The following is a 24,510-nucleotide window of genomic DNA, read 5'->3' as shown; positions in this document are numbered from 1 at the left end:
TCTGTACAGAGGTACTTATGTGGGTTAGGGGAAACAGTTCTGCCACCTGAGCACACTAGTGGGAACTCCCACTTTCTTCCAGTTATCTCAGCTGCTTCATCAGATGCAAGATGCAAAGGACCATTAGCATTGAATGTGCTGCAGAACTGAGACAGTGGTGGCTGCTGCCTCTGTGTTTCTGTGAAGAACAAAGCTTTTCCTTCAGCAAAGCTCAGACACAAGCTGATCTACTCTGCTTGTGTTGGGATTATTCCTGCTTGCTCCTTACCTTTTACCACACCAGTAAGTGAGCCCTTAATTTAGTGTGCAGGATCTTGGCAGCTGAAGTGTGTGAGCTGCAGCAGCAGCAGGCTGTGTTCTCACACAGGGCAGTACAGTGCAGACACATACTCTCTGGCCTGAGCCAAGCATCATAAACTCCAGCGAGCACTGAGAATGCAGTGCTGGCAAGGTAGGGGTGGTGCAGAGTCTAGTTTGACACAGCAGAGTTGCAATTAAAAATTAACTTTGTCTCCCCTGCCTCAACTGATGTGCTGATAAAATCTGCATGTGCCTGCTCTCAGCACAGCCACTCTTGTGGAATAAGAAGATGGCACTCCTCTAACTGCTTCTCCTTGCACATATCTTGGGCTTTCTGCTTCACACGCCAGCTCTGCCATCGTCACTATGAGCCCGGGAGCTGGAGGTGCTGTACGGGGTAGGGAGATATCCCTGGTGCTGTGTGGCTCGATTAGTCTCTTCTTATACCTTGCCAGCTGGAAACCTGAGGTCCTAGCCCAGGAATGCTTTCTCTCATGTGCTAGGGCAGAGCCCTGCTAGCTGGGACTCAGCCACATCAACACTAACCAGGTCATGTATGCAACTGAGATGTTACTGCAGTAGTGACCTGCTAGACAGGAATAAACAGCCCTGCATGTCACCACAGGATAGGGAAGGAGAGGCAGGAAGATAATGCTGCTGTGGGAGTTAGCTGTATGGTCTTTTAAGAAGTGCTCTGCAGAGTTAGCATCGCTCTGGAGGGCGACACGGAAAATTGGAGGCGTGTGGGTGAAATTGTTGAAAAGACTGTGGGACTGCTTAGTGAAGGATGGGTATAGGGAAAATATGTAAAAAGCAAAAAGCCTGAATGATGAAAGCAATTAGGGTAGAGAGGAAAAGGAGAAAACAATGCACAACTGTGAACACATGGTGAAATTAGTTGTGAGCTTCGTTTATTAGACCTTTGCACGTATTGCTGCAGGATGTTGGGGCTGGAAAGTTAGGTTCGAGTTAGGTTCGCCAGAGGCGAACAGTCAGCTCTTCAAGTGGCAAAGGTAAGAACAAGAGCTGTGCTATGGGTGTCATGGGTCCTGCAGCAACCTGGCCAGGTAGAGAAACTCATGAATTTCCTGACCTGTTGGTATGCCTGGTTGTGATAAATCTAAATTCATCTTCCAAATCTGTCCCATCTCAACTTCTGCTGGGCTGCTACACTGACCTATGGTGTTGCTAGTGTTGTGACTGCTTGTGTAATTTTACAAGGTAGGATCTTGAGGAATTTCATTAATGTAATAAACAGAAGTAAAGTTTTATTAAGGATAACATGAGAATTGGAAAACATATTATGTTTTAGTATGTGGAACCCAGAGTTTTGCTAAAAGCTCAAGGAAAAAACCCGAAAGACTTGGTTTAGTTTTGGCTTGAATACTGTACTTGGAATTGTTTCTTTATTGCTGGGGGCTATGAAGGAGGTGCATCTCTCTGTGGCAAGAGTGGCATGTAATGCTGTGATGTGTAGTCAGTTTTTTGATTTCTAATAAAATATTAAATGTAGAATGCCTTAAACAGTTGGGAATAGAGGGGCCCTGAAAGCAGATCTTTTACTCTGTCACCTCAGGCGCAACTTCTTTCACAGCAGCTCTTTTCAGTTTGTTTGACAATATAATTACCTTAGGTAACTGTTGTAATGATCCTAATAGCTCAGCAAGTCTGTTTTCCTACCTAATCAAAATAGCACGGGGCAGTCAGAGATAAGCAGCATGTGGCTACTCCCTGCTGGGAGCAAGCATTGAGAATTGCTCCTTGAGTTTGAGGAACAGGGATTGCACCTAGAGTGGAGCATCTGGTAAGAAGGTTGATGGCTTGTATGAGATCTGTGTGTCTTATTGTGTAGTTAGGTCGAAGGGTAGAGGAGCTTTTGTATTCCCCACAGCAGGCATTCATCACTGCCTGGGGACCTGGCTGCCTAAACGTTGAGGGTGCCTAAATGGTAAAGTAGCAGACTAACCAGTTGTAACAAGGCCTGCACACCAGTTTAGCTCCAGAATTAACCTAAATATTTAATAAGATTAAACAAAAGCCTTTAATTGAAACAAAAGAGCGTGCTAGGTTTCTGTGACCCTTGGTACACCCAGGCTGGCAGCAGGAAGCACTGCTGACCTTGCTTTCCACTGGGCCTGGCTCCTTCCAGCACGACTAGTGCCTCAGCTTGTCCTGATCTTCCTCTGTCTGCTGCCTCTTACCGCAGCACGGGCTGTCTGTAGAAAGGAGCTTGCCAAAGCAGATTTTAAGGAACTTAAGGGCTCCATTCCCTCTGCAGGAAGTGCAGCTGCTCAGGGACAGGAAGGAAAGCTGACTTTTGACATGTTCCCCCCAACTGTCCGTGTGTGTCAGTCAGCTGCACTGCTTCTGCAGGAGGAGCACAACCCTAATCCCAGTGATGGTCTACTGGCCTTGTCAGTAATGTCTGAGCTCTTTGCTGTCAGACAAGCGAGATCTTGCATTTTACAGTTATACAGGCCTATTTACTCCTGAAGTTCTGTAATGCAAAAACCTCATAAGGACCCACAGCTGATGTGCTGCCAAAATCTCAGTGCTGAGAGCAGCCTTGCCTATCTCAGTCTGAAGAAGAGGAGGCTCAGGGGAGACCTTATTGCTCTCTACAACTACCTGAAGGGAGGTTGTAGTGAGCTGGGGTTGGCCTCTTTTCCGTTGTAACTAGTGATAGGACTAGAGGGAATAGCTTCAAGTTGCAGCGGGGGAGATGCGGACTGGATGTTAGGAAATATTTCTCTAAAAGAGTGGTCAAGCCCTGGAATGGCCTGCCCAGGGGGGTGGTAGAGTCACTAACCATGGAGGTGTTCAAGGAACGTTTAGACACTGTATTGAGGAACGTGGTTTAGTGAGAACAATTGGTGATAGGTGGATGGTTGGACTGGATGATCTGGTGGGTCCATCCTTCGTGATTCTATGATCTTTTCTTGTGCGGGATTATATAGGCTTCAGGCATGATAATTAAGATAAAATGTAGTCGGGTACGTTCTTTGTAAGGCAGAGTCCAGTTCCATTCTTCCCCTCTCTGTTGCATGCTAGTCACTCCACAGACTACAACTTGTGTGGCTGGTACCAACAAACTAACAGTAGCATCCCAATCCATCATCCTGTGCTGCCTCAGACTTGTGAGGATGCCTGTGGAAACACTTGATCTGGACTAGTAAGTACTGCTGGTGTTGTGGTTGATGTTGTTAACACAGACTCTATGCAAATAGTGATGGAATTAGCGTATGTGTGACTAAATCCCTTCTGGAACATCTGATAGCTCTGTCACGCTCCAGGAGGTCTTTGTAGCAGCAGCAGCTGTATTTGTAATGACTATGTTGTCCTGTCTTGCTGCTGCCCTCAAGGATATGCTTCTGGTGTGCCTTATATGAGACCTATTGGGTGATGCAGAGCTTTGCGCAGGTTGAAAGTGTTGTCCAAACAGCCCGGGGGACCTGATGCTAACAGCAGCTCACTGTCCTTCTGCTTTCCCTGTAGATCCTGTAATTGAGAGAAGATGGGGTCTGGCTGCATGAAAGTCACCAAGTACTTCCTGTTCCTCTTCAATCTCCTGTTCCTTGTAAGTATTGTGGGTGTCTGTGGAGTAGGTAGGAACTAAAATTAGCTGGAAATGTGTGTTTTCTGGACATTGGCCCAGTGTGCTCATTAAATGAGACAGAGGTTTTGGAAGGAAGAATGGAACTTCTGAAACTGAAGCATATTGGAGCTACTGACTCCTGGTATGGTGAGATGCTTTGCTCCCAGCCCACACTTGCAGCCTCCAGTGCACACTGCTCCCTTCCTGCAGTGGAAATGGAAAACCAGAGCTATAGGGTTTTTCTGGACAGAGATGTGGTAGCTTCTTTCTCTGCTACATCTAGAGCAGTAGCAGAGCAGCAAAGCTACAAAACCTGCCAAGTAGCAGCAGTACCCTCCAAAATAGGTCAGGCGGGACTTCAAAGAACAACTCTAATTTTGTTTCAGTCCCAAAGGCTGGCTCTGTTTTTTAACAAGGTGAATTAGTTCAAGTCCCCTGTTTGAAAAGGAACTGGGAGGTGGGGGAGTCTGGGGCAGGTGGGCTTGGCTGTAAAAATGAAGCAGGCCTCTGGATAGTTATTCTCCAGTTGTGTCTCAGCAAAAGGTGATCTAGCCTGAGCTCCTTTTTTGGATCAAATGGTTGCTAGGAGGGTGCATGCTCTCACAGGTGCTCTGTTGTGAAGTTTAGATGCTCCGTGTTGTGTGAACAAAGGGTCAGTGATAGAACTGTTGTTGCTGCCCTCCTGCTGTGGGGTGTTGCTCTGGGAACGGAGGTGGCTTCTACTTCCCATATACCAAGAAGAAAATATCTTGTCTGATACTGTTACCCTTGTGTAGCATCTTAGAGAAAGGAAAAGGCCAAGATGGGAAAGAAGGCAAGATAAGGTGAACACTGCTTTCTGGTCTGTCCCTGAATGCAGCCTCACTCTTCCTGCATGGACATAGTGAGCTACAGGTGCTGTCCTTCCCCTAAAGCTGCCCTGTGGAAAGGGGGTGTTTGAAGCTGCTCTATTCTGCTGTGGAGCATGGTGCTTCTCTGGAGAGAAGATTTTGAACTGTTTCATCTCATGGCAGGCTTTTTGCACATGCCTGATGTTGAGAAAAGCGGTATCCATAACTATTTGGCTGTCATAGGAAGTAGTTGACCTAAGAAGTTTTTTCCTGTTGCAGTTGTTCAGGGTGTGAATGGGGGATGCCTAAGCTTATACAATGTGGATGTTTCTAGATCAACTTTAGTCCAGTAGAAAAACTGCTGCTGCAGCACTGTTGTGTGCTCCCAGCACAGAGATGTTCTGCATGCCTTGTGCTGGTTGCACTAGGTGCTGAGCTCTGTTATGGAGAATACCTGTCTCTGAGCTCAAGGAACTTCTACTGTTCCCTCTCCCTCTGAAGTTTGTGCTGCTGGCCAGTGAGAGCCCGCAGTGATGGCTGGGAGCTGGGCAGCTCTCCCAGCTGGCTTGTGCTCCACAAGCTGTCAGCTCACGGGACTGTTTTTTTATTCTGTAGACTTACACTTGATTGCAAGAGACTGTCATGCTTCCTTAATGTGGATGTTAATGTTGGGGATGGAACTCTGTCCCCTGGAGCCTGAGCTGAGCCTTTGTGGTTGCATTCCGCAGGCCAGCCCTCTGCCAGAAACGTTCTCCAGCCTGATTTGGAGCTGATGGATTTAGCCTTTAGAGACCCTAGTGACACTTTTAGAAGTTAGTTGTTGAAATAGCTTTTCTCTACAGCTTGAGGACTGTGAGAAGGTCCTTTGTTCTAGCTGAAGTAGTTCAGGGACTTGGTGGTGTATTGCAGCCTTGGAGCCTTGTTTCGGGGGAAGGTTTGACCTGCTTTAATTAAAGGGAAAAAGATTATTTGAACTGCTTTCCTACTTGTCTCAGAAGATGTCAAAACAAAAGTTTAAGGTATAGGCAGTGTCTCTAGTTAAAGATTTGCATGTTTCTTCCTTGGTTAGCAGACAGCTGCTTCTCCTTAGAAGGAAAACAGTTCTCCCAAACACTAGAAACTACTTGTTTGGAAGGTGACTGTCTTAATACCTCTGTAAATATAACAGGCTGCGACTTGAAACAAGGACTTTAGTTCAGTGGTGATGCTTCTCTGGACTTCGGGCTTGAGCCGGAAGTCCAGTGACAGCAGAGCTCTTCCATAACTCTCTTCATTGAGCTGTGCTATGGGGAAACTGCCAGAGCTGCCTTCAGGGGGCTGCAGCCTCCTTACTTGGGATTGGATGGGAATTTTGCTGAAATCTGGGGTGATGTCCTCATTGCTAGGGTGATGGAGAGACATCCGTGCTCCACTTCAGTGCTGTAGGGCAGCAGAGGAATTCAGTTCTATGGATAATAGGTGTGATTCCTACACACAGGGAATGAAGCTGAGCCAATGGCAGCAGCTATGTATGGAAACTCCTGCAGACACTGAGCAGAGATACGCTCCTGCTAGGAGATAACAATAGTGTTGTAAACAGAGCAGTGTTTTTTCCTTGTGGTTTCTTTCCTCACTGCTCTCCCCCTTTAAGTGTTTTCAGCAGCAGCTCCTGGCAAATGCACGAGCTGTGGACTAGAGCAAAGCTCCGAGTGAAAACAGGCCTTGGTTAGTCAGAGTACCTTGTAACAAACAACTTCCCAGGAGCTCAGCTCAGCAGGAGCTCTGTGTTTTGTCAGCAACAGCAAAACCAAGGTGACATCTCGGGGCCAGTGAGCCAAAAGAGATGGCACACACAGCCCGGTTTGAATCTTTGTTCAAGACAAATATTTTATTAAGAATGGCTTAAATGTGAGACTGCCTCAAACTGTAAATTTAGCAGTTCCCATGAGTACGAAGCTTAAGAGGAATTTTTAGGAGCCTCCAGCTGTTGTATGTTCAAGGAACCTTCCTTTCCAGTTTGATCAACAGACACAGTGCTGCTGTGCAGCATGTTGGGATGTAATGTGAAGAAAATTCTTGTTGCTATCATCTTGTTGGGATTTTTTTTTTTCACTGAGAGACAACAGCAGCATGCTTTCTGCAGCTGAGACGCTCTTCTTCGTTTGTCTTCAGAAACTGGGAACTTGCTTGGAAACTTTCTAGTTCACCCCCGGAGATATATTACTCCTCTGCCAAGCCTGAAAGCTTGAAAACAGCTTCAGAGTGCTGTTTTGTCTTTGCTCAGAAAAATGTCTGGGTGTGAGGAGCTGAAGTGCAAAGTAAACTTTGGAAGTGTGTTGACAATGCCTGGCCACATGACTGTCTCTGCCAGCTTGCTTCAGGTGGTGGTTTGACATTTCCCTGGTCTATCTGAACACTGTAATGAAGCACAGAATTGCCATCCCTCTTCAGTCCTGTTGATTTATTCAGTACCTTGCTTAATCCTCTGCTGAAATCCTGGTGGTGTAAGAACATCTGCCTGTGGCTCATATCCTTTGGAGGCATGTTACACTTATCCTTCCCTTGTTCCTTTACAGTATTTTAATCTCTGCACAAGAGGTTTTCACCACTCTGTAACTTTGAGTTGTCTGAATTGCACAAGTTTTGGCTTTTTATCCTGCAGACTCACAGACTTCTCAGCATAGTGACTTGTGGTGTTATGATTCTGACCTGAGAGCTGCAGTGACCTCACTGTACGGTGATATGTAGAAGCTGAAAAAGAGTATGCTTTTTTTTTTCCCTCCTCCTTCAAAACAAGATGAGAAATCTTTGTTTCTAGCCTTCCAGATTTAGGATCTGGACTCAGCTGAGTAGTTAGAAGGACACATTGGTCTGCTAATCCTTCCCCTAGATAAAACTGGTGAGGCACAGGCTATGGCTGATGTGTCATAACAATTGATTCTCTGTGGGTGGGAAGATGTGTTGGCTGGAGTATTGAGGGGCTGGTGTGTTCTGACATAACGTAGGGTCACTAGCAAAAATGCCTGAGTCTGGCTCTGGAAGTAAAAAAACCCTTCACTCGTGGGAACCTGCATGCAAACTGAATGCTACTGGTTTTGTGTGCTTGTGGGCTGGAGCCATAACATCGTAGCAGAGCCTGACAAGCCCAAGATTTCCTTCCTGGGAAGGTTCCAGATGCCAGCTATCTGATCCTTTAGCAGCTTGCTGGCAGCCAGGTCCCATACAGTTGGATTTCTCTATTTGAAAATTCTTCCAAATCATGTGCTAGATGTTCTTGTGCTTCCTCAGAGAAGCCGTGGGAGGTTCTAGCATCATCTACCCATCAGACTGTTTTGAACCTTCCTACAGTATGGTGTGAAGCTCTGCCAAACAGAACCTGGGCTCCTGTGCAGTTGGCTGAAACACTCTTCCTGAAGTCATGCTAATCCTGTTTATGTTGGGAGGAATACCGTGGGGGAGATGGGTGGGAACAGCAAAAGAATAGTTGTTTTTCCTCTGGAAATGTGAATAAGGGTTACTGCCTCTTGTAACTGGCTTATTAGTTTAGACAAATATTTGTTTTGTTCTTGCTCTTTCAGATTCTGGGCGCTGTGATTCTGGGTTTTGGGATATGGATTTTGGCTGACAAAACCAGCTTCATTTCAGTTCTGCGTAAGACCATGTTTCTTCTTCATCTTTCTCCTTTTTAATCGACTCTGGTCTGGGGCTCTGTGTGACTGAGGTGTAGTTTGGACATGTCAATGCTTTTTTGCAGGTTTTGTGACCTGAACAATAACGTGGCATATTGCAAGATGGAACTCTACTAAGGACAGGGTGAAAGGGAGCATCCCTTGAGGCACTGCATTTCTGCTAGCTTTGTGAATTGCATCACTGGGGTCAGGCTGCATAAGACTATTGACTCTTCACCCAGCAATCCTCGTGCTTCATCTTAAACCTAAGGACTAGTATTTCATCTTATTTTCACTGCGTGCTGTATTTCAACAACAGCTGTGGCTCTGACAAACTGCTTCCTTTGTGCCTCTTCTGAGTGGGGGCTTCTGACAAGTGTGGTTACCTGTGGCCACTACATTTGGAATTGTTGCTAATGTCACTAGTGTCAGATGCTGCAATGAAAATAGGATGCTAGATACATGCTGCTTGCAGCCCATCTTACTTCCCTGAGGAATGGACAGTAGTGGCATTTGTAGTCCTGTTCCCAGTTGCACCAATCCTTTTATCTCCCAACTCCTGCTCCCAAGTCACTGTAGCCTGCTTTTGAAAGATGCTGGGCAGAGAGAACACCACCCCCCACTACATACAGACACTTCTTTATTGTGCTGTGGCATCTGGCTAACACTGCACCATTTAAAAGGGCAAGAAGCCCAGTAAGGAGGGGTGATAAGTAATGCAGGAGCATGAGCAGAAATGCACTGAATGCAGGCAGCTGAAAAGGGGCTTACCAGGGCCTGGCTGCTTGTGTCACCTGTCGGTCTGGGATGTGATCAATGCCAGCTGTGTAGCAGCTACTCCCCCACGCTTAAGGGTATCACTGCCACTGTGAATGTAACAAGTCCCTTGGTCTGGCTCTGTTTCTTCCCATTTTCCCCAGAATCTCTGCTAACAGAGCGTGTGAAGATTTTACTTCCTTCCTGGCAATTTCTAGTCTCAGCTCCTTCTCCCTGCCCCTCACTTCCTTTCTCATGCCTGCCCCTCACTTCCTCTGCTTCAGTAACCCGTTGGAGGAGCTGAGCACAGCAGGGCATTGCAGCCTGCTGCCAAGGGGCTGCTTGTGCTTGCCTGGCAGCTGGCCCAGCACGGGGGAAAATGTGGAGTGATAGTGAGCAGAGCAGGGCTTGCCTAGCCAGCAGGGCCGTGTTTCTGACACAAGGCATGTTGCATATGAGAGATGTGAACATGGCCTCTGCCTACCTGCTGCTATGGCTTTTCTGAAAGATTTTGCAGCTGGAAATGGCTTTTTCTTATGATAAGTAGCTGACTAAGCAAGGGTAGCCTGGACTCAGTTATTGTCTCTTTTTAACCTATTTCTGGAAGAGCTCAGGGACTTCTCCCGTCTCCTGGGACTTTTTTCTAGGAAAGTGAATACTGAGTTCTAGAAACAATACTTGCATGAATCACTGGACATTCCCCTGTGCTATCCAGCTCACAGGTTTACAGATTTCTGTTAATGATCAATTTGGTTTCTGATTACTGTTTCCAGACTCCTTTGACTTTCATGCCATAATAATGCATGCCTTTCTCCAGTCCTATTCTGCAAGAAATAGTACTTTCACAAACTGAGATATAAGAGCTTTTTTTCTTCTGTTGCTTACAGTATCAGATGATGAGAGGACTGACAGCACTAGCATGTCTGTAATTACATTTCCTAGAATTGAAAAACTGTTGAGGATAGAGAGAATTCAGTCATTCTAAACAACAGTGGGAGGTAGCTGCTAGAAGGATGTGCAAATTAGCTGATTTGGGCATGATCCTTGTTTTGATCCTGGAAATAATATCTATTTGAGTTGTAGATGAGTGTTGAAACAGCACGCAATGAGTGCAGTTGTATGGAGTGATCTTTACTCCTCCAGGCTTTGATCTCAAAGCAGACCTGCAGGTTGTCTTTAGAAGTTTTCCCTCATCAAAAGACCCAGAAGCAGTCTTCTAGCCCATATTCAATATGCCTCCATGCGTTCTTGTTGAAGACAACAGACTGTGATGTGGATGTGGAGGCAGTTCTCCAAATGGTGATGGTATGTGGCATATTTGTCAGTAGCTAATTTGTTCCTTCTCTTGTCCCCCACAGAGACATCATCTCCTTCCATGAGGACTGGCGCATATGTCCTTGTCGGAGTTGGGTCCCTCACCATGCTGATGGGATTCCTGGGCTGTCTTGGAGCAGTCAATGAAATCCGATGTCTCTTGGGTCTGGTGAGAGAATTCATGCTGTCTTTTAAATCACTCTTTGATACCTCTCCATCAAAATATTTGTTGGATTGAATTCTGAGTTTCAGGAGTCCTTGGGAGCAGTACTTCTGCCAGATTGACTCAGATTCTTTATCTGCATGTACTATATTCTCTGATGGTCAGCATGCTGCAGCCAGCAGTTTATTTGTATGAAATTTTCTCTGTGATAAATGACACAAAACTAGCTTCATAAACCTCAGCCTGCTAATCTAATGCTGCTTATTTAGAGCATGTGTGTACAGGAAACCAGTTATGACCATGTCGTTTGTCCTGGCATTAGGAATGTCTGAACACTTGTTTACTGTGGGTGGAGAGAGTTCAACCAGTTGAGGTCAGACTGATGGATAATGGCGCTGGGAGTGGATTCCTAGCTGGAATGACACATGCAGATAGTGCTCGTAAACCATCTACCTCCTGAAGTCTTCTTTGTCTTAGCCTAATGAGACAAGTGCTGAAGTGCACTGTCTGGATTAGTTGTAGCTGATATTCGTACCTGTAGAGGCTTGTACTTAAGCCTTTCACTGTGGAGGGTGTTTTTGATAGCTGAGCTTGTCTGCAGGCAGGGATGTTGCATAGCTGTGACTCCTTCTGGAAAGGAAGTCTCACTGAAAGTTGTGCTTTTATGTACAGACTTTCTGAAGGCTGATAACAGTAATCTCTTCTCCCTTTTTTGCAGTACTTTACCTGTCTCTTGGTGATTCTCATAACTCAGGTGGCTGCCGGACTGGTCATCTACTTCCAGCAAGAAAAAGTGAGTGTTTCTTTTTCTTGGACTTATTTTGGGGGAACAGAAGACACCTAGATGCACTCTTCCAAACTTGGGTGTACAATTGGCAAGCACAACTGACTTCTCTTTTCTTCCAGACCAGCTCTACAGTTTGCTGTACAGATTGTTTCTCCTGTCTCTACCAGGCTTGGTAAACCCTACTTTCTCAAGGACTAGGAAGCTGTTTAGTATATAGGCTTAATTTCCTGGTAGTGGGAAAAGAAAGAAACAACTCTTGAAAAGTCTTTTTGACCTTGCTTCCTATTGATCCTGCTATAAGCTACTACTCAGGAATGTAATAATAACAGTAATTATCACACTATCATCACTGCTGCCACACTGAGTTACCAGTTCAACTGTCCTTCTATGTGTCATTGTGTTCCATCCTTTCAACTCTTAAGAATTTGCCTATGAAGGTCTCCTTGGAAGAGCTGTCTTTCTTCCCTAAGAGCAATCCCTAGTATCTGACAGTTCCAGTGCGATCATTGGAGATTAAAGCCAAGTGGTTTAACAATTTGAAGTGGGTCTCTTTTGTCAGGAATGTAGCTTCACAGTATATGCTTCTTAGAGTTGTGAGTCTCCAGAATTCAACAGGAATAACTTCTCTGAGCTATGTCAGTGCATCGCAACATCCTGTCCTGGCTTTAGGTTTTCTGGTCTGCACAGTGCTCAGTCTGACCTTTTTAACTAACTTCCACCTCAATTGAGAGGTTTATTCACACAGTGAGAACGAGTTGAAACTGTGGTGTCCCTGCTGGCAACTGTGTTGGCGTGCAGGTTTCTAGTACCAGTTATGGGTAACCCTGTCCTTTGCCATATAACCATGTATCCATACTATTACAATGCTGTGCTTGCTTCTCCTAAGCCAGCCTCACTGCTGGTGTTTACAAAAGCAGGTGGTTGAGGAAGTTGGTGGTGAAGCTGGGGAGGTGGAAGGTGCCTGCCCTGCTGTAGCTGATAGGAACTTTGTGCAGGTGGCTGTGGTGACTGTGACCAGCTGTTGCAGAGTTCCTTGCCAAGTGTGATATGAATGTAGTTTACTCCCTGAGCTGACTGAGGGTAGAGGAGAAACTGAAACACTGATTATCTGGTGTGTAAAGTTAGAGCTTCAAACAGGCGGCTGATTCACAGCAGCTCTGACTAGCAGAGGAGGTGTGAGGATTGGCATTCCCCTGCCACTGGGGAAATATGACTTCTTGGGTCGTGACGTTCTGTACCTTCCTTAGTACTTCTGCTTCAGCTGTTACTTCAATATAGGAAACTCCATTTTTTTTTTGGTTGTAATTCTTTGTTTGGACCTCAGCCAGATCAGGGAGAATCTGAAAGTGCTGAGCACTGTGGATGGACAGCAAAACCAGTGTGGCTGAAATAACTGTTTGTACAGATCCACCAGAATGGCAGGGGGACCTGGGCTTTGAACAGACGCAGCCATTCTCTCAGAGCAGAATGTATGGGAAAACTTTTCTAGAGTTCTTCTCTCTCAGGGATCCTCTAAAGTACCTGCCCAGAACAATTTTTGGGGAAAAAAAGATTATTTCAGGAATATCTTGGCAGAAACCTCTCACATGCTGGTTTGTGGCTGTGCTTCAGTGATGCTATGTATGTTACTGCTTCACTCAATGTTAGTCATCTCAGAGCAGCTCACAGCACAGTGAAGCAGACTGAAAACTGCTCAAGATCCAGTCTGCAAAGGTCCACTGTGTTCTTCACATTTGTTTTTTCTTTCTGGCTTCAGGAAGTTGGTTAGATATAAAACAAGGAATAAGAAGAGTGGAGGAAAGAATCATGGTTTGAGTGTAGCAGGGTGATACTCCTCTGCTTCTTGCTGCTGAAGTCTTTATTTCTCTACTAGAGAACAGTAGATAGGATTATAGTACTGCTCCCTACCTGCTCATTTCTTGATTAATAGATACTGCAGATTTACTTGCTTGCCTGTATCTCTGGCCTTACAGCAAGGCCTGTGTTTCTGCTGAAATCTGTTCACTTTTAGTGTCAGAATCCTTCCTACCCTGATGTAAGCTGAAATAAGTAAAATAACTCTAAGTGCTGAGGCTGACAGGAAGGCTGCAGCTCTGCCTCCCTTGTGAGCATGGCTGGAGGAATGCCCCTTGGGACTGGAACTGCCCAGGGCTTGCCCACTGCAGGAAGATGTTGAACATCCATTTCCCTACTGAAAACTTGTGGTGGGGTGATGTTTTTTGTTGTTTCATTTTTAGGATGACAAGATAGCAACGTTGTAAGTTTCACTTAACACCCTTGTAGATCACAACCTTTTGGACCTGGGAGAGCTTCAATGAGGTCTCTCCAGCCTAGTTCATGCAATTCTCTGCAGCTTGGCTCTGAGTGCCTTGAGCAAAGGAGAGCAGTGGTCTCTTAGGAATTACCCTACTTGCTAGCTGTTGTTTGTGCTTTGGGGTTCGAGGATATGCATTAATTTCAGAATCTGGAGTGACTGAAGGGTGAGGTCACCTCTGTGTTTTGGCACTTTTTTGGTATGCAGGCTAGATGCTAATAAATGTGCTGTGGGAAGGATCTGCTTGAGTTGGAGGGACAGGATAGGTGACCAGTGGTGCCTGACAGTGGAGGAGGTCTGTGTGGGATCACCCTGTGATGCTGGCTGGAAGCGGGGATGCTTTTGCCTCTGACATTCAACTTTTCTACCCTTTCCAGTAGACTCATGGGAAAAGGAGCATGGCAGCCCTGCTGCTCTCTGGCTTAGGTGGTAAGGTTGTTAGTTCTGATGCTGGACAGAGGCATCAGTTTCTTGGAGTAGCCATGCTCTACACTGTTTGTGTCCTGAGAAGCCTTTTATGGATGGGTGAAGACAGGAAAAGCTTTGAAAGCCTGCTAAAGTTCAGCGTACCTTTCTAGCTTGTTGTGCTTTGTGTGCCAATGCTAAGTGCAGAGGGGCATTCAGCTGCAAGTGCCTTTCTCTCCCTTGGGCTGTGCTGCCAGCTAAACAAGCTGTTTTTGCATGTGCTTTCCAGAGTTGGACAATTGTTTGTATAATAATCCACCCTTCTCCAATTACTTCATAAAACAACTAAAAGCCCCTGGTTTTCTTTCACTTAGGTTGTCCCGGTTTTTGAAACCAGAGCTGTTTGTAAGACTTCTTGCCTATTCTTGCATAATAATAGAGGAAGAGCAAAGATGCAGCTTCCTGTGCAGCTGCAATCAGGTCATCTAACTCTGGTCCTATGTCTGCTTGTGATGTGGCTCCAAACTTGAGAATGGAGGCTCTCTGGTAGAGATTCTGGCAGAAAGTATCTTTAGCTCTTTCTGGCAGAAGAGCAAATGGGCCAGATGGCTCCTGGGTGAGATGGCAGCCCTGTCCCTTCTTGCCTCCCTCCCTGTGTGCAGGAGGGTGAGAATGGGAATGCAGAGGTTCAGTTATGGATCAGGCTTATGGCAGCAGCTGAGGGCAATCTCATTAGTAGGAACCAGGTCAGGCTGCCTTGATTTGAAAGGAAGGAAAAAGGTGAAGCTAAGTAATTAAAAGGGGAAGAGTTAGACATCATGAGAAGGAAGATCATGTGACTCCCATCTGCCTGGCCTGATGTAATAGATTGCTGTGAGCCATGCTGCAGTTTCCTAAGAAGAGCTGCAGGTGTAGTGAGTGAATGAGCCATAGTGTGAAGGTGCTCTCTAACAGTAGGCACTGCTTTCTGTTGCTGATTATCCTTGGGTTTACCATGGTCTTTTACAGTGCTTAACAGAATGAAAAAAAAATCTTTTCCACTGATTTGTAATATGTTGTAGCACTACAGACAAAAAGGTAATACACAGGAGTGGGAGATCCCAGTGCTTGGGCTTACATAACTCTGTGCTATTGCTCGAGCTGTCTAGTGATGCTTCTTTCCAGCCATCTGAGACAGGGGTCTGACTCAGTGGCAGCTGTATTAGCTGTCCCCTGTGTACAAGCTGGCTGAGGAGGAGTGAGGAGGCAGGAAAGGGGCTGAGGAGCCTGCTGGGTGCTAGCTTGTACCTCTCATCCAGATGAGGGGTGGTATAAATCTCTGCACAGGGAATGGGGGTGTAGAGGTTATTTGATCAGCCTGAGCTTTGTTGTAAGACTGTTAGTGAGCAGTTTAAGCAGGTGTAGTACATGTCTCAATAGAGAAGCAGCAGATCTGGGAGCCTGGGGAGAGATAGATCAATGCCCTGTGGGAAAAAAAACCAGAAGTTTCCACAAGCTAAGTTTAAAAAAAAAAATACAGTTGCACACAGCAGCAGAGTGACTCACACTTTCCCTGAGAGGTGAAGGGCTGCAGCTGTACTGAGGGGTGGACTGCAATAGCTGAGATCCCAGATCAAAGTCTCACTTGCAGTGGAAGGTTAAAAATACATTAGCTGTGAGTCCACAGGGCAGTGTTATCCTTCAGGTTGTGCTGATCCTTCCACTCTCTCTCACCTGTGGCAGGAGGCAATTGTTCAGCACGCCCTACCAGGATAACTTTACTCAGTTCTTTTCCTTCACTGCTCATCAGGCTCATAACCTTTTTCTGTACCAAGACAAGGACTTAATGGGCAGCTCTCTTATATTAGCTGCTACATTGTGTAGCAAAACTGCTGTCTTAGCTTCCCTTCCTGACTGAAACTGCATGTCAGGACAAGTACAGTAAGAGAATATATTAAACCGTATGTTTTGGTTCTCTGATACTCTACCACTGGAGTCTGTAGATTCTTATTTTAATTGATGGCTTACCTTTGTTGTTGTCACCTAACATCACAGGTTTTACTGTGGTAGATTTCTGAGCAACGTTACACTTATTTGCCAGTGACTTCACAGCTCTGCTTTCTTGTGAGAAAAAAAATGTTTCTCTGTTTGTATGATTGCTCACTCTGATGCCTGGGCTTCTTTGGATGTCAGATGTGATTTTTGCCAATAGTGTGACAAACATAGTGCTTTATTCAGTACAGGAAAGTTCCTCAACTTCTGAGGAGCCAGGAAGCAGTCGTTCACCCACTCAGCAAACTTGAAATAAGTGGTTGAAGGAGGAAATGGGGGATTTCAAATTAACTAATTTCCTCCAGAACAACTTTCCTCTTACGTAGCAGCAAGCCACACATCACTGAAAGCTGAGGTAGATTTGCATCTACTTCTATCTGGAAAAAAAATAATTTTGCAGCAAGAAATGCCATCTGGTCATCATAGTGGGATTCGGTCTTGGTAAACCCATTTTGTATTTCATTTTGTCAATCATATTCATTGCCTGTTCTCAGAATCATAGGCAAGGCTGCATAGTATCAGTGTCATAAGCTATATCAAGGTCAATCTGAGGGGTTCTCCACTATTCAGTTGCATTTTTCCTTACTGCTTATGTGCCAATCAGATGCTCATTTCTCAGTGATTGTATTACTGTTTCTATCTGTCTTTTTGCTGCAAGTTAAAAATATCTGTATTGTGGGAGTATGGCAGTCTGAGCGCTGATTACTGTTTCCTTCAAGTCTTTTGGAAAAGGGTTAAGCAGGGGCTACTGCTCATTCCATTTTCATTTTTTAATTCCTCAGTGTCTGTAATCTCCATCTGCAGTTTGCATCTTTGCTCTAGCCTCATTCACTGGAACTAAAGCAAAGCAAATCGTTTGAATGGCCATGATGAGCCATTGTTTTCCCTGCTATGAGAGCAGTGGACATGCAGCAGGATTAACATCTGATAAAGAGGGATGTCACATTCCCTAAGCCTCCAAGGAGAGGCTACAAAGAATTGTCTAATCTGACTCTTGCTCTTTTTTTTAATTTGCCAGCTGAAGGGAGAGTTGTCACGCATAGTTGAAAAACTTATTGAAGATTATGACCCTGTGAATGGTGAAGATAAGAACTTACAAGATGCGTGGGACTATGTGCAGAAACAGGTGAGCCACAAGGTGCACCAAGAAACATGCTTTTTTTCCCAGTGCAGCAAGTGATTTTTAAAATTAGGCTGAAGGTATGGAGACAGGTATTGCAAGAGGCCATCAGTGCTTCTCAATCCTCTGTTATACTGTTCCCATCCTGTATATTCAAGTCACAGTTGCTGACATCCTCTACTCAAAGCTCCCCCATAGCCTTGAACGTCATACAGTCTATTCATATTTCTTGGTAGCGGACTGCAACTATCTCTTGTACCACATGACTTAAGTGTGGGACTCTCATCTACACTCCTCAAATGTCTTTATAAAGCTGTATTGGTGTAGGTGACTGGTTAACACTGTGGTGCACTGATTTGGCTGACATATGAAATTGTCTGATGTTTGGAGCCTGCATACTAGCAAACTGACTTGCTTACCAGTGGTAGTTGAGACACTGATTTATTTTGTATGGTGACTTTTAGGATGAGGTAGTATTTGCTGCATAACACAATGTGTCTGGCCTACCAGATGGTACCCTAACACTTCTGCTCCTCATCTGCAGTGTCTCTAGAATACCTTAATCTGTGTGAAAGCCACAGTGTGTACTACTCTAATAGCAAGTAAAGAGCAAACAAAGTCCCTAGCTTATTGCCTGGCAACTCAGCAGCACTGTCTGCAGTACTACTTGGTGTCTGTTGCCTGCTTACTGTGATGATTCCTCTGCAAGTGCGAGTGTTCTTGGGAGCCATCCAACTGCCCGTGATTTCTGCTTTAGCATCAGGGTCAGCATGAGCAGCTAGGTCAGTGTTCAAGCACTCTGGAGTCATGATAGCTGTTTGCTGCCAAACCACGCACTGGAGAACTGGCTGGCTGTTGTGGTTAAATACATGCCCAGCATGGGGCCAATGTATTCTAAGTACAAGTAATAGCATTTTTTCTTGTCTGTTCTTTGGTCTGCAAAACACTGACCTGTAATACTCCTTCTTGGAGGGAGTGATTTATTCATGTTCTATTGCTGTATTTGTAGCTCCTTGCCAGCTGAATCAAGGGAAGACTTATTGCAGAGAGAGGATCCTGCTTTAGCTATTTTTTTTTTTTAATGTAGAAACAGAAGAAAGCTTTGTGGAGGAGTGGAGTGTTAGGAATCTAGTTCCTCTCACACGCTACAGTTTGCATTTGAAAGGGAGTAGAGGAGTCACCAGTCATGGGTTTAAAGTCCAGACCTTTGTGAGAGGGGAAGTTTCTTCTGGAGGCTGGATTTTCAACACTTGTTTAGAAACCAAATGCTAATGCTGTTGTGGGTGTTCAGCTGTTCTTACCAACACTGTCATATGTCAGACTGAAACACTACATTTCTTCTCTGGGCAGAGAGGGATTTTTTCCAGAACTTCCACCTCAAATTTGTTTACCTCTCTGCTCTGGATCCCAGTGCTTGTGTGGTGGTATGGGCTTACCTAGATAAGACCGTAGTCTCTGCTGGACTTCCCGACGTGCATTCCCCTTGAGCGTCCGCAGTTCTGTCACGTGAGGCCATAGGAATGTAAATGTCTCTTTGGATGGAAAACTTTCCTCATCTGTGTCCCAGCCAGCCCCGAGCAGCAGCCAGGCGGTGCAAGCTGGTGGGGGCTCGGTGGCACATTCACGCCACCGTGTGGCGACTGTGCCCTGGTGACCAAGGCTGCTTTCAGAAGTACCTCGCAGTCCAGAACCCAACCGTTCTTGCCCTGCGGGCGTTCGCATCCACTGCATGTTTGTATGTGTAATACGCTTTCGGTGTGAAGTGTTATGACCACAATGTTCTATCTTTGCTTATTAGCTTACCTGCTGTGGCTGGAATGGAGCAGAGGAGTGGGAAAAAAATTATATTCTTATCAACAAAAGCATGACTGAATATCCCTGCTCCTGCTCCAATAGTTCCAAGGATGCTGAAGAAGATACAGGCTTCTGTAGACTGGATGCCATGGTGAATGGTACTGCAACATATGCTGACTGGCCTGTTCACAGGCAGGTGAGTATGTCTAGGGCTCATGAAGCTTCCACTGAAGTAATTCTGGTTTTGCTGCTCTGGAAATTATTTTGAAGAATGTTTTTCACTTTGGTGAACAGGATGATAGGGATCTTGCCCTTTTTGATAAAATTACTGTGAAATTTGGCATGGCATGTAACTGGGTTAAACTGTGCATGCAGAAGAGATGTGTTATGAATCTTTAGTCTTGAAATGCTTAGATTCCTGCTTCTTTCCTTTCTGACAATTTTTTCCCCATAGGGTTGTGTGGATGGGGTACAGGATTGGTTGAAGGACAACCTTGGTATCATTCTTGGGGTCTGCACAGGTGTTGCTGTTGTAGAGGTAAGTCACTCCCTGATACATGGTCATATTGTATCTTTCTATGTGGACTCTTTCAGAGACAAAGCTATTAGAATGTGGTTTTGGTTTTGTTTTAGTAGTAGACTAATGGTTTAATGAAGGTAGTGTTTTTGTTTGTGTTTTTTTAAGTAATAAACAGCTAACTTAATGTCAGTACAGCTCTTGATACTCTGAGCTTTGAACTGCTCTTTTTGTTGGTTGAATTAAGCCCTGTCTACTTGTAGTTTCTACTGCTGTCTATGGTACAGAATACATGTATCCTTCCACACACACAGCATCCCACTACTGAAATTACCTTTTGCCTTAAAAAGCCCATAAAGGCATGGCTTTTTTCATAAGTTCATAAGGTTGGAAAGGACCTATAAGATCATCTAGTCCAACCATCCTCCTATCACTATCCCTACCCAACTACTAAATCAACTACTAAATTTTCTTTCATTATTTTTTCTTGTTTGTTTGCTTTTTGCAGCAAAATATTTTTACCATCCTGGGGGGTATCAACTCTGTTCGCCTTAGTGATACCATTGAAAGGATACTCCTGTATTTTACTTCCCTATGCCACTCTTTCTTCCCACCTTATTGTCTGTCTGGTTGGTGACTGACTTCCCATTCTTTATTACTTATTCCAGCTGCTGGGGATGATACTGTCCATTTCACTCTGCAAGAACATACACAGTGAAGACTACACCAAAGTGCCCAAGTCTTGAGTTTGTTGACTCCAGAACTACGGCACCACAGAAAAAGGAGCAAACGGAACATTCCTGCCTCGTACCCAGACTGTCCAACCATTGACCATTACTCCTGTGACATCCTATTTCCAATACCACTCTGCTAAGGACTATTAGAGTTGCAACACAGCCTGATCTTCTGGCAGTAGAGCCTTTGGGCTACCTGCATCCTGCCTCTGGATTATTTCTTCAAGAAGCAGAACTTAACTGTCCTGCATCATGAGACACCTTTTGACACCTACCCCACATCCTTTTCATATCTCAATTCTACAGCCCACTGGGCCTAATGTACAATAACAGTTCCTCCTTCCTATTCTCCTCCCACATCTTTCCCTTGGCCTCCAAATGAAACACCATCTTTTTGTCCCATGAATCAGAATCACTGTTGAGATGCCAGTGCTTTGATAGCTTCACCTACTTCACTGATGCGATGGTAACTAGTTGTGCTTTACAGGCCTCACAATTAGCCTGGTTCTTCTATTATGCATCTTCCAGCCTAGATTCTCATCTGAACTACTGAGCTCTAACCTCATCACTTCTGCATCTGGAATCAGCCAAGCCTTGCCTTCAGTGGAGCTCTTTCCTTTGAGAGTAACAAGAAGGCACTGGGAGGGAGCCAGCTCAACCTGGCAGTTGTGGTCTGGCAGATTTTGGTTGTTGTGCTCACCTGCTTTTGGAATGGGTTGCTTGGTTTCTGGATCTGATGTTTGCATGTTTCTCCCTTTTCTGCCACCCCTGCACTGGTTTTCTGGCTTATTTCAGGTACTTCAAAGACTGCTGCATAGTATGGAGTCAGCCTCAGGCTGGCTGTGCCCATTGCATTGAGTTGCAAACTTTCATGGAGGTTATGATTAACTGGATTCTTCCCCTGCCCCCATTATGGACACAAAATATTAACTGTAGTTTTCAGTAATGAGGGATTATGGAGGGATCCGACTGGATTGCAGGCATTGCATATTGGAGATATCACTGCTACCAGCGCCTAGTTTAGGTTCTGTAGTTTAGATGCAAGGATAAAACTGCTTTTATTTTCAGTTGTTCCAATCCTCTGACTCCATTGTGATCTGGAGCCATGGCTGCTGGTGGCTGGTCTTGATGTGATCACTGCAGCAGAGAAGTAGCTGTTTTTGCTCTTGCACGGGCTGTGTGGTTTGTGTGTTTTATGACTGGGATGTTTGCTCCATTCAGCCATTGGCCATCAGCAAGGAGTGGTGTAGTGCACAAGAAAGCAAGAAAACTTCCCCAACTTCTTAGATAAGGGTGCTGGACAGAGATCTTCAGTGGGGGGTGGGGGTAGCCTGGGCACAACTTCTTGGTGTTGTATTTGCATTCTAATTACCCTGGCAGCAGGAAGGAAGCAGTCTGGGAGAGAAGAGGATGGTTGTTGCCTGAGATTTGATACAAGGTACTTGGTTGAAGGAACCTTTGCCTTACAGAAGCGGTCCCAGGACCGTCCTATTCTTATCAGATGGAGTTGGTAGGAATAGCCCTAGTAGCAACTTGAAGGCATGACTTCACTACCTACTCAACTTCTGGCTAGAAAGGCCCATGCAGGGAAACAGGGCCCCAGCAGTGAGTCCCTGCTGCGTCCTCATCTCTGGGCTCAGCAGTGACTGGGGAAAGTAGATATGGCTGAACAACTGATTTTTATGGAGGTCTGATGAGCTTTGTTGTTTTGAGACCCCTGCCCTCTCCTACACAGATCCTTCAAGCTGACCTTTGCTATAGCAGAAGGCACCTTAGCAGTAAAGCTTGCTGGCTTTCACAGTACAAACTCTATTCTCTAACATGTTCTTATTTGTAAGATTCTTGTTTGGTTACAGATGCCAATGCTGAGCAGCAAGTTAGAAGGAGCCCATGATGGGTTTCCTGTTTTTTCTTTTTTTTTGTGTTTTTAGCAACATCTTCCCACAGGAAGAAATGCATGTACAGATATTAAAGTCTAGAGAGTGAATATTTCTGTAATAAATACTTTGCTAAAAAAAAAAAGTAATCTGTGTATGTTTTGCATTGCAGTGATTTCTCCCTCAGTCCCCTTCTGCTTTACATGCAGGTCACTTACACCTTGCTTTGACAAAATAGCAAAGGCTCTGAGAAAAAGCAGTGAATGTCAGTATGTTCTGAGGTCTTTGGAAGCTCTTCTGAGATCTGTGGATGAGATTGGTGTCAACTATGAAGATACTGCCTGTCAGAGGAAGGTGTCAATGTTCCTGTATTCTAGAGTAAAATTTGCCTTGTTTTGTGAAGTATGGCTGAGCTAGGGTGAGCTAAGTGGTTGTGTCTTTGGGTCACCTGCCATCTCCTAAGTAAGCAATCTTGGTATTTGAAGATACTGCTTCAAATCTGTATAGTCTGTACTGTGTGGAGTCCTATGGCTCCGGAGATGACTGACAGATGACTGACAGAACACACACTTACTGCTATGTCCGTAGCACATACAGCTGTTGCTAGCCTAGCTTTATTGTTTTTCCTACTCACCTTTCTTAGGCTTCAGCCTCCTGGCTTCTGTTAAGAAAAGGTTTGTCAGCCCCTTCCAGGCCACTGAAGAGAAGGCAAGCTGTGGTAGTTATTTTGGTAGGCTAAGCCTGGCAGCACCTTTGTTTTAGAAGGTATGGAACAATTACCAAGCTTGACTGGAATTCTGCTAGGTGAGAGGGACAGCAAGAGCTGCTGCTGGTACCGAGCTTGGGCCCTGGGTGCCTAATCTCTGGGCAAACCACTAGTATTTGGCCACTGGAGGGAGATGTTCTACCAAGAAAGCTCAGGGCCCGGTGTTGCAGTATCGGCAGCCTCTGCTGGTCCCTTGGGGTACGAGATGATGATAATAATCGCTTCCTTCTGTTCCTAGTTACTCCTGGCAGCAGGGTAGCTAAAATAACTTGTAATTACAATTGTATTCTCATAAACGATTTGTGCATCCTGCGTGGCGTTTTAGGAATAATTTTCCCATCTATTGGAGAAGTACACAGTTGGATATTTTGTTGCGTGTCTTCTACTACTGTGTATGGATTATGCTTACTTCAGGGGTTTGTGCCCAAAGTAGCATTGGAAGTTGGAGACAGTAGGAAGAGCCTCTCCCAGCGGTTTTGTTTTGTTATGTTTTTTCCCTCATCCACATCTTTTTCTTGTTTCCTTTCATCCTCAGTTCCTTCAGGGATTGGCTGGAGAGAGGCTGGAAGGAGCCATTTGTTGCTTGCGTGTTCCATAAAGGACTTTAAAAAGAGACTTGTTAGCTCTTCAGAGAGCAGAAAACCTGCTGCTGCTCCCAAGGCGTGTGCAAATTTGGGCCAGGCGTCCATCTTGTCTCCTGGAGTGAAGGTTTGCTGCTGCAACTGTGAAACAGATGAACACGCAGGCTTTTTCAAAGTTTCAGTGTTTGTAGCATTGGCCTCTGCAGTAGCTCAGCACATGGAAACATTTTGTGTGTAACTAACAAGCTGCTATATAGCTGTCCCACACCAATAATTAATATTACATGAGTATTGTTGTGACCTGCCTATGGCCTGGATTAAGACCCTTAGTAATGGATTGGTGACATTCCTCGTTCTGCGTGACTACAAGGAACTCAGAAGCTGCTATAATTCTTCCTGTGAGGAGTTTATCCTTCTGGAGAAGGAAGGAGAATTGCATTAGAGTTAGTACGGGTAAGCCTGTAGTTTGCAATGCATTTTGTTCTTTGTTAAGCTTTCTGTGTGGCACATACTCAAATGAAACATGTGGCAGCTGTTCTTTTCTCTACAGCTCTCCCATGTGCTGTGCTGTGGCTGGTCCCTGCTGCGCTGGCTCAGGAAGTAAGGATGAGTTTGGTAACAGGCTGAATGCTGGCTGCTGAAGGATGAACTGCAAGCGTTGGTGTCAGGCTGTGCCTTGGTTGTGAAAGGTGAGGAGCAGCAGCCATAGGGGCTCATTGCTGAAAAGACCAAGGACCATAGGACTCCCACAAATGCATTTTCACAGCCAGTTGCTGCCACTCAGTGCCATAAGTGGAGAACACACCCTCAATTATTCATGGTCTGGCTCTAACCCATTAGCCTCTGAGACACTTGGCTCTAGCCCTGGCCTTTTATTACAAAGAATAAGCCTCAGTTAGCAGCCAGGATTTTTGAATAACATCTTAAGCCAGGTTGATGCTAAAAACCTGTCAGTGTAAAATCTGCCAATTTGCAAGTC

At 45.2% G+C, this 24,510-nt stretch overlaps 1 protein-coding gene across 2 annotated transcripts in view; it reads left to right on the top strand.

The window, feature by feature from the left end:
* Window positions 1-21,261, top strand: part of CD82 (CD82 molecule) — a 33,160-nt gene extending 11,899 nt beyond the window's left edge. The window contains exons 2-9 of one of the 2 annotated variants that reach the window (XM_065754958.1): window positions 3,796-3,877; window positions 8,283-8,355; window positions 10,487-10,611; window positions 11,324-11,398; window positions 17,161-17,268; window positions 19,061-19,252; window positions 19,511-19,594; window positions 20,242-21,261. In XM_065754958.1, the coding sequence (XP_065611030.1) occupies window positions 3,815-3,877; window positions 8,283-8,355; window positions 10,487-10,611; window positions 11,324-11,398; window positions 17,161-17,268; window positions 19,061-19,252; window positions 19,511-19,594; window positions 20,242-20,319 (798 nt within the window). In that variant the 5' untranslated portion in view covers window positions 3,796-3,814 and the 3' untranslated portion in view covers window positions 20,320-21,261. Of the gene's footprint in view, window positions 1-3,795; window positions 3,878-8,282; window positions 8,356-10,486; window positions 10,612-11,323; window positions 11,399-17,160; window positions 17,269-19,060; window positions 19,253-19,510; window positions 19,625-19,665; window positions 19,718-20,241 lie in introns of those variants that run through there. The other variant, XM_065754959.1, reaches the window with a different exon arrangement.
* Window positions 21,262-24,510: the final 3,249 nt, after the last annotated feature.

This window comes from Cyrtonyx montezumae, unplaced genomic scaffold (genome assembly GCF_038088225.1).
Source record: "Cyrtonyx montezumae isolate F1298 unplaced genomic scaffold, pur_monq_1.0 scaffold_10, whole genome shotgun sequence".
NCBI lineage: Eukaryota > Metazoa > Chordata > Aves > Galliformes > Odontophoridae > Cyrtonyx > Cyrtonyx montezumae.
The sequence above is the reverse complement of the archived record's forward strand: the minus strand, read 5'-3'. Positions and strand labels throughout refer to the sequence as shown.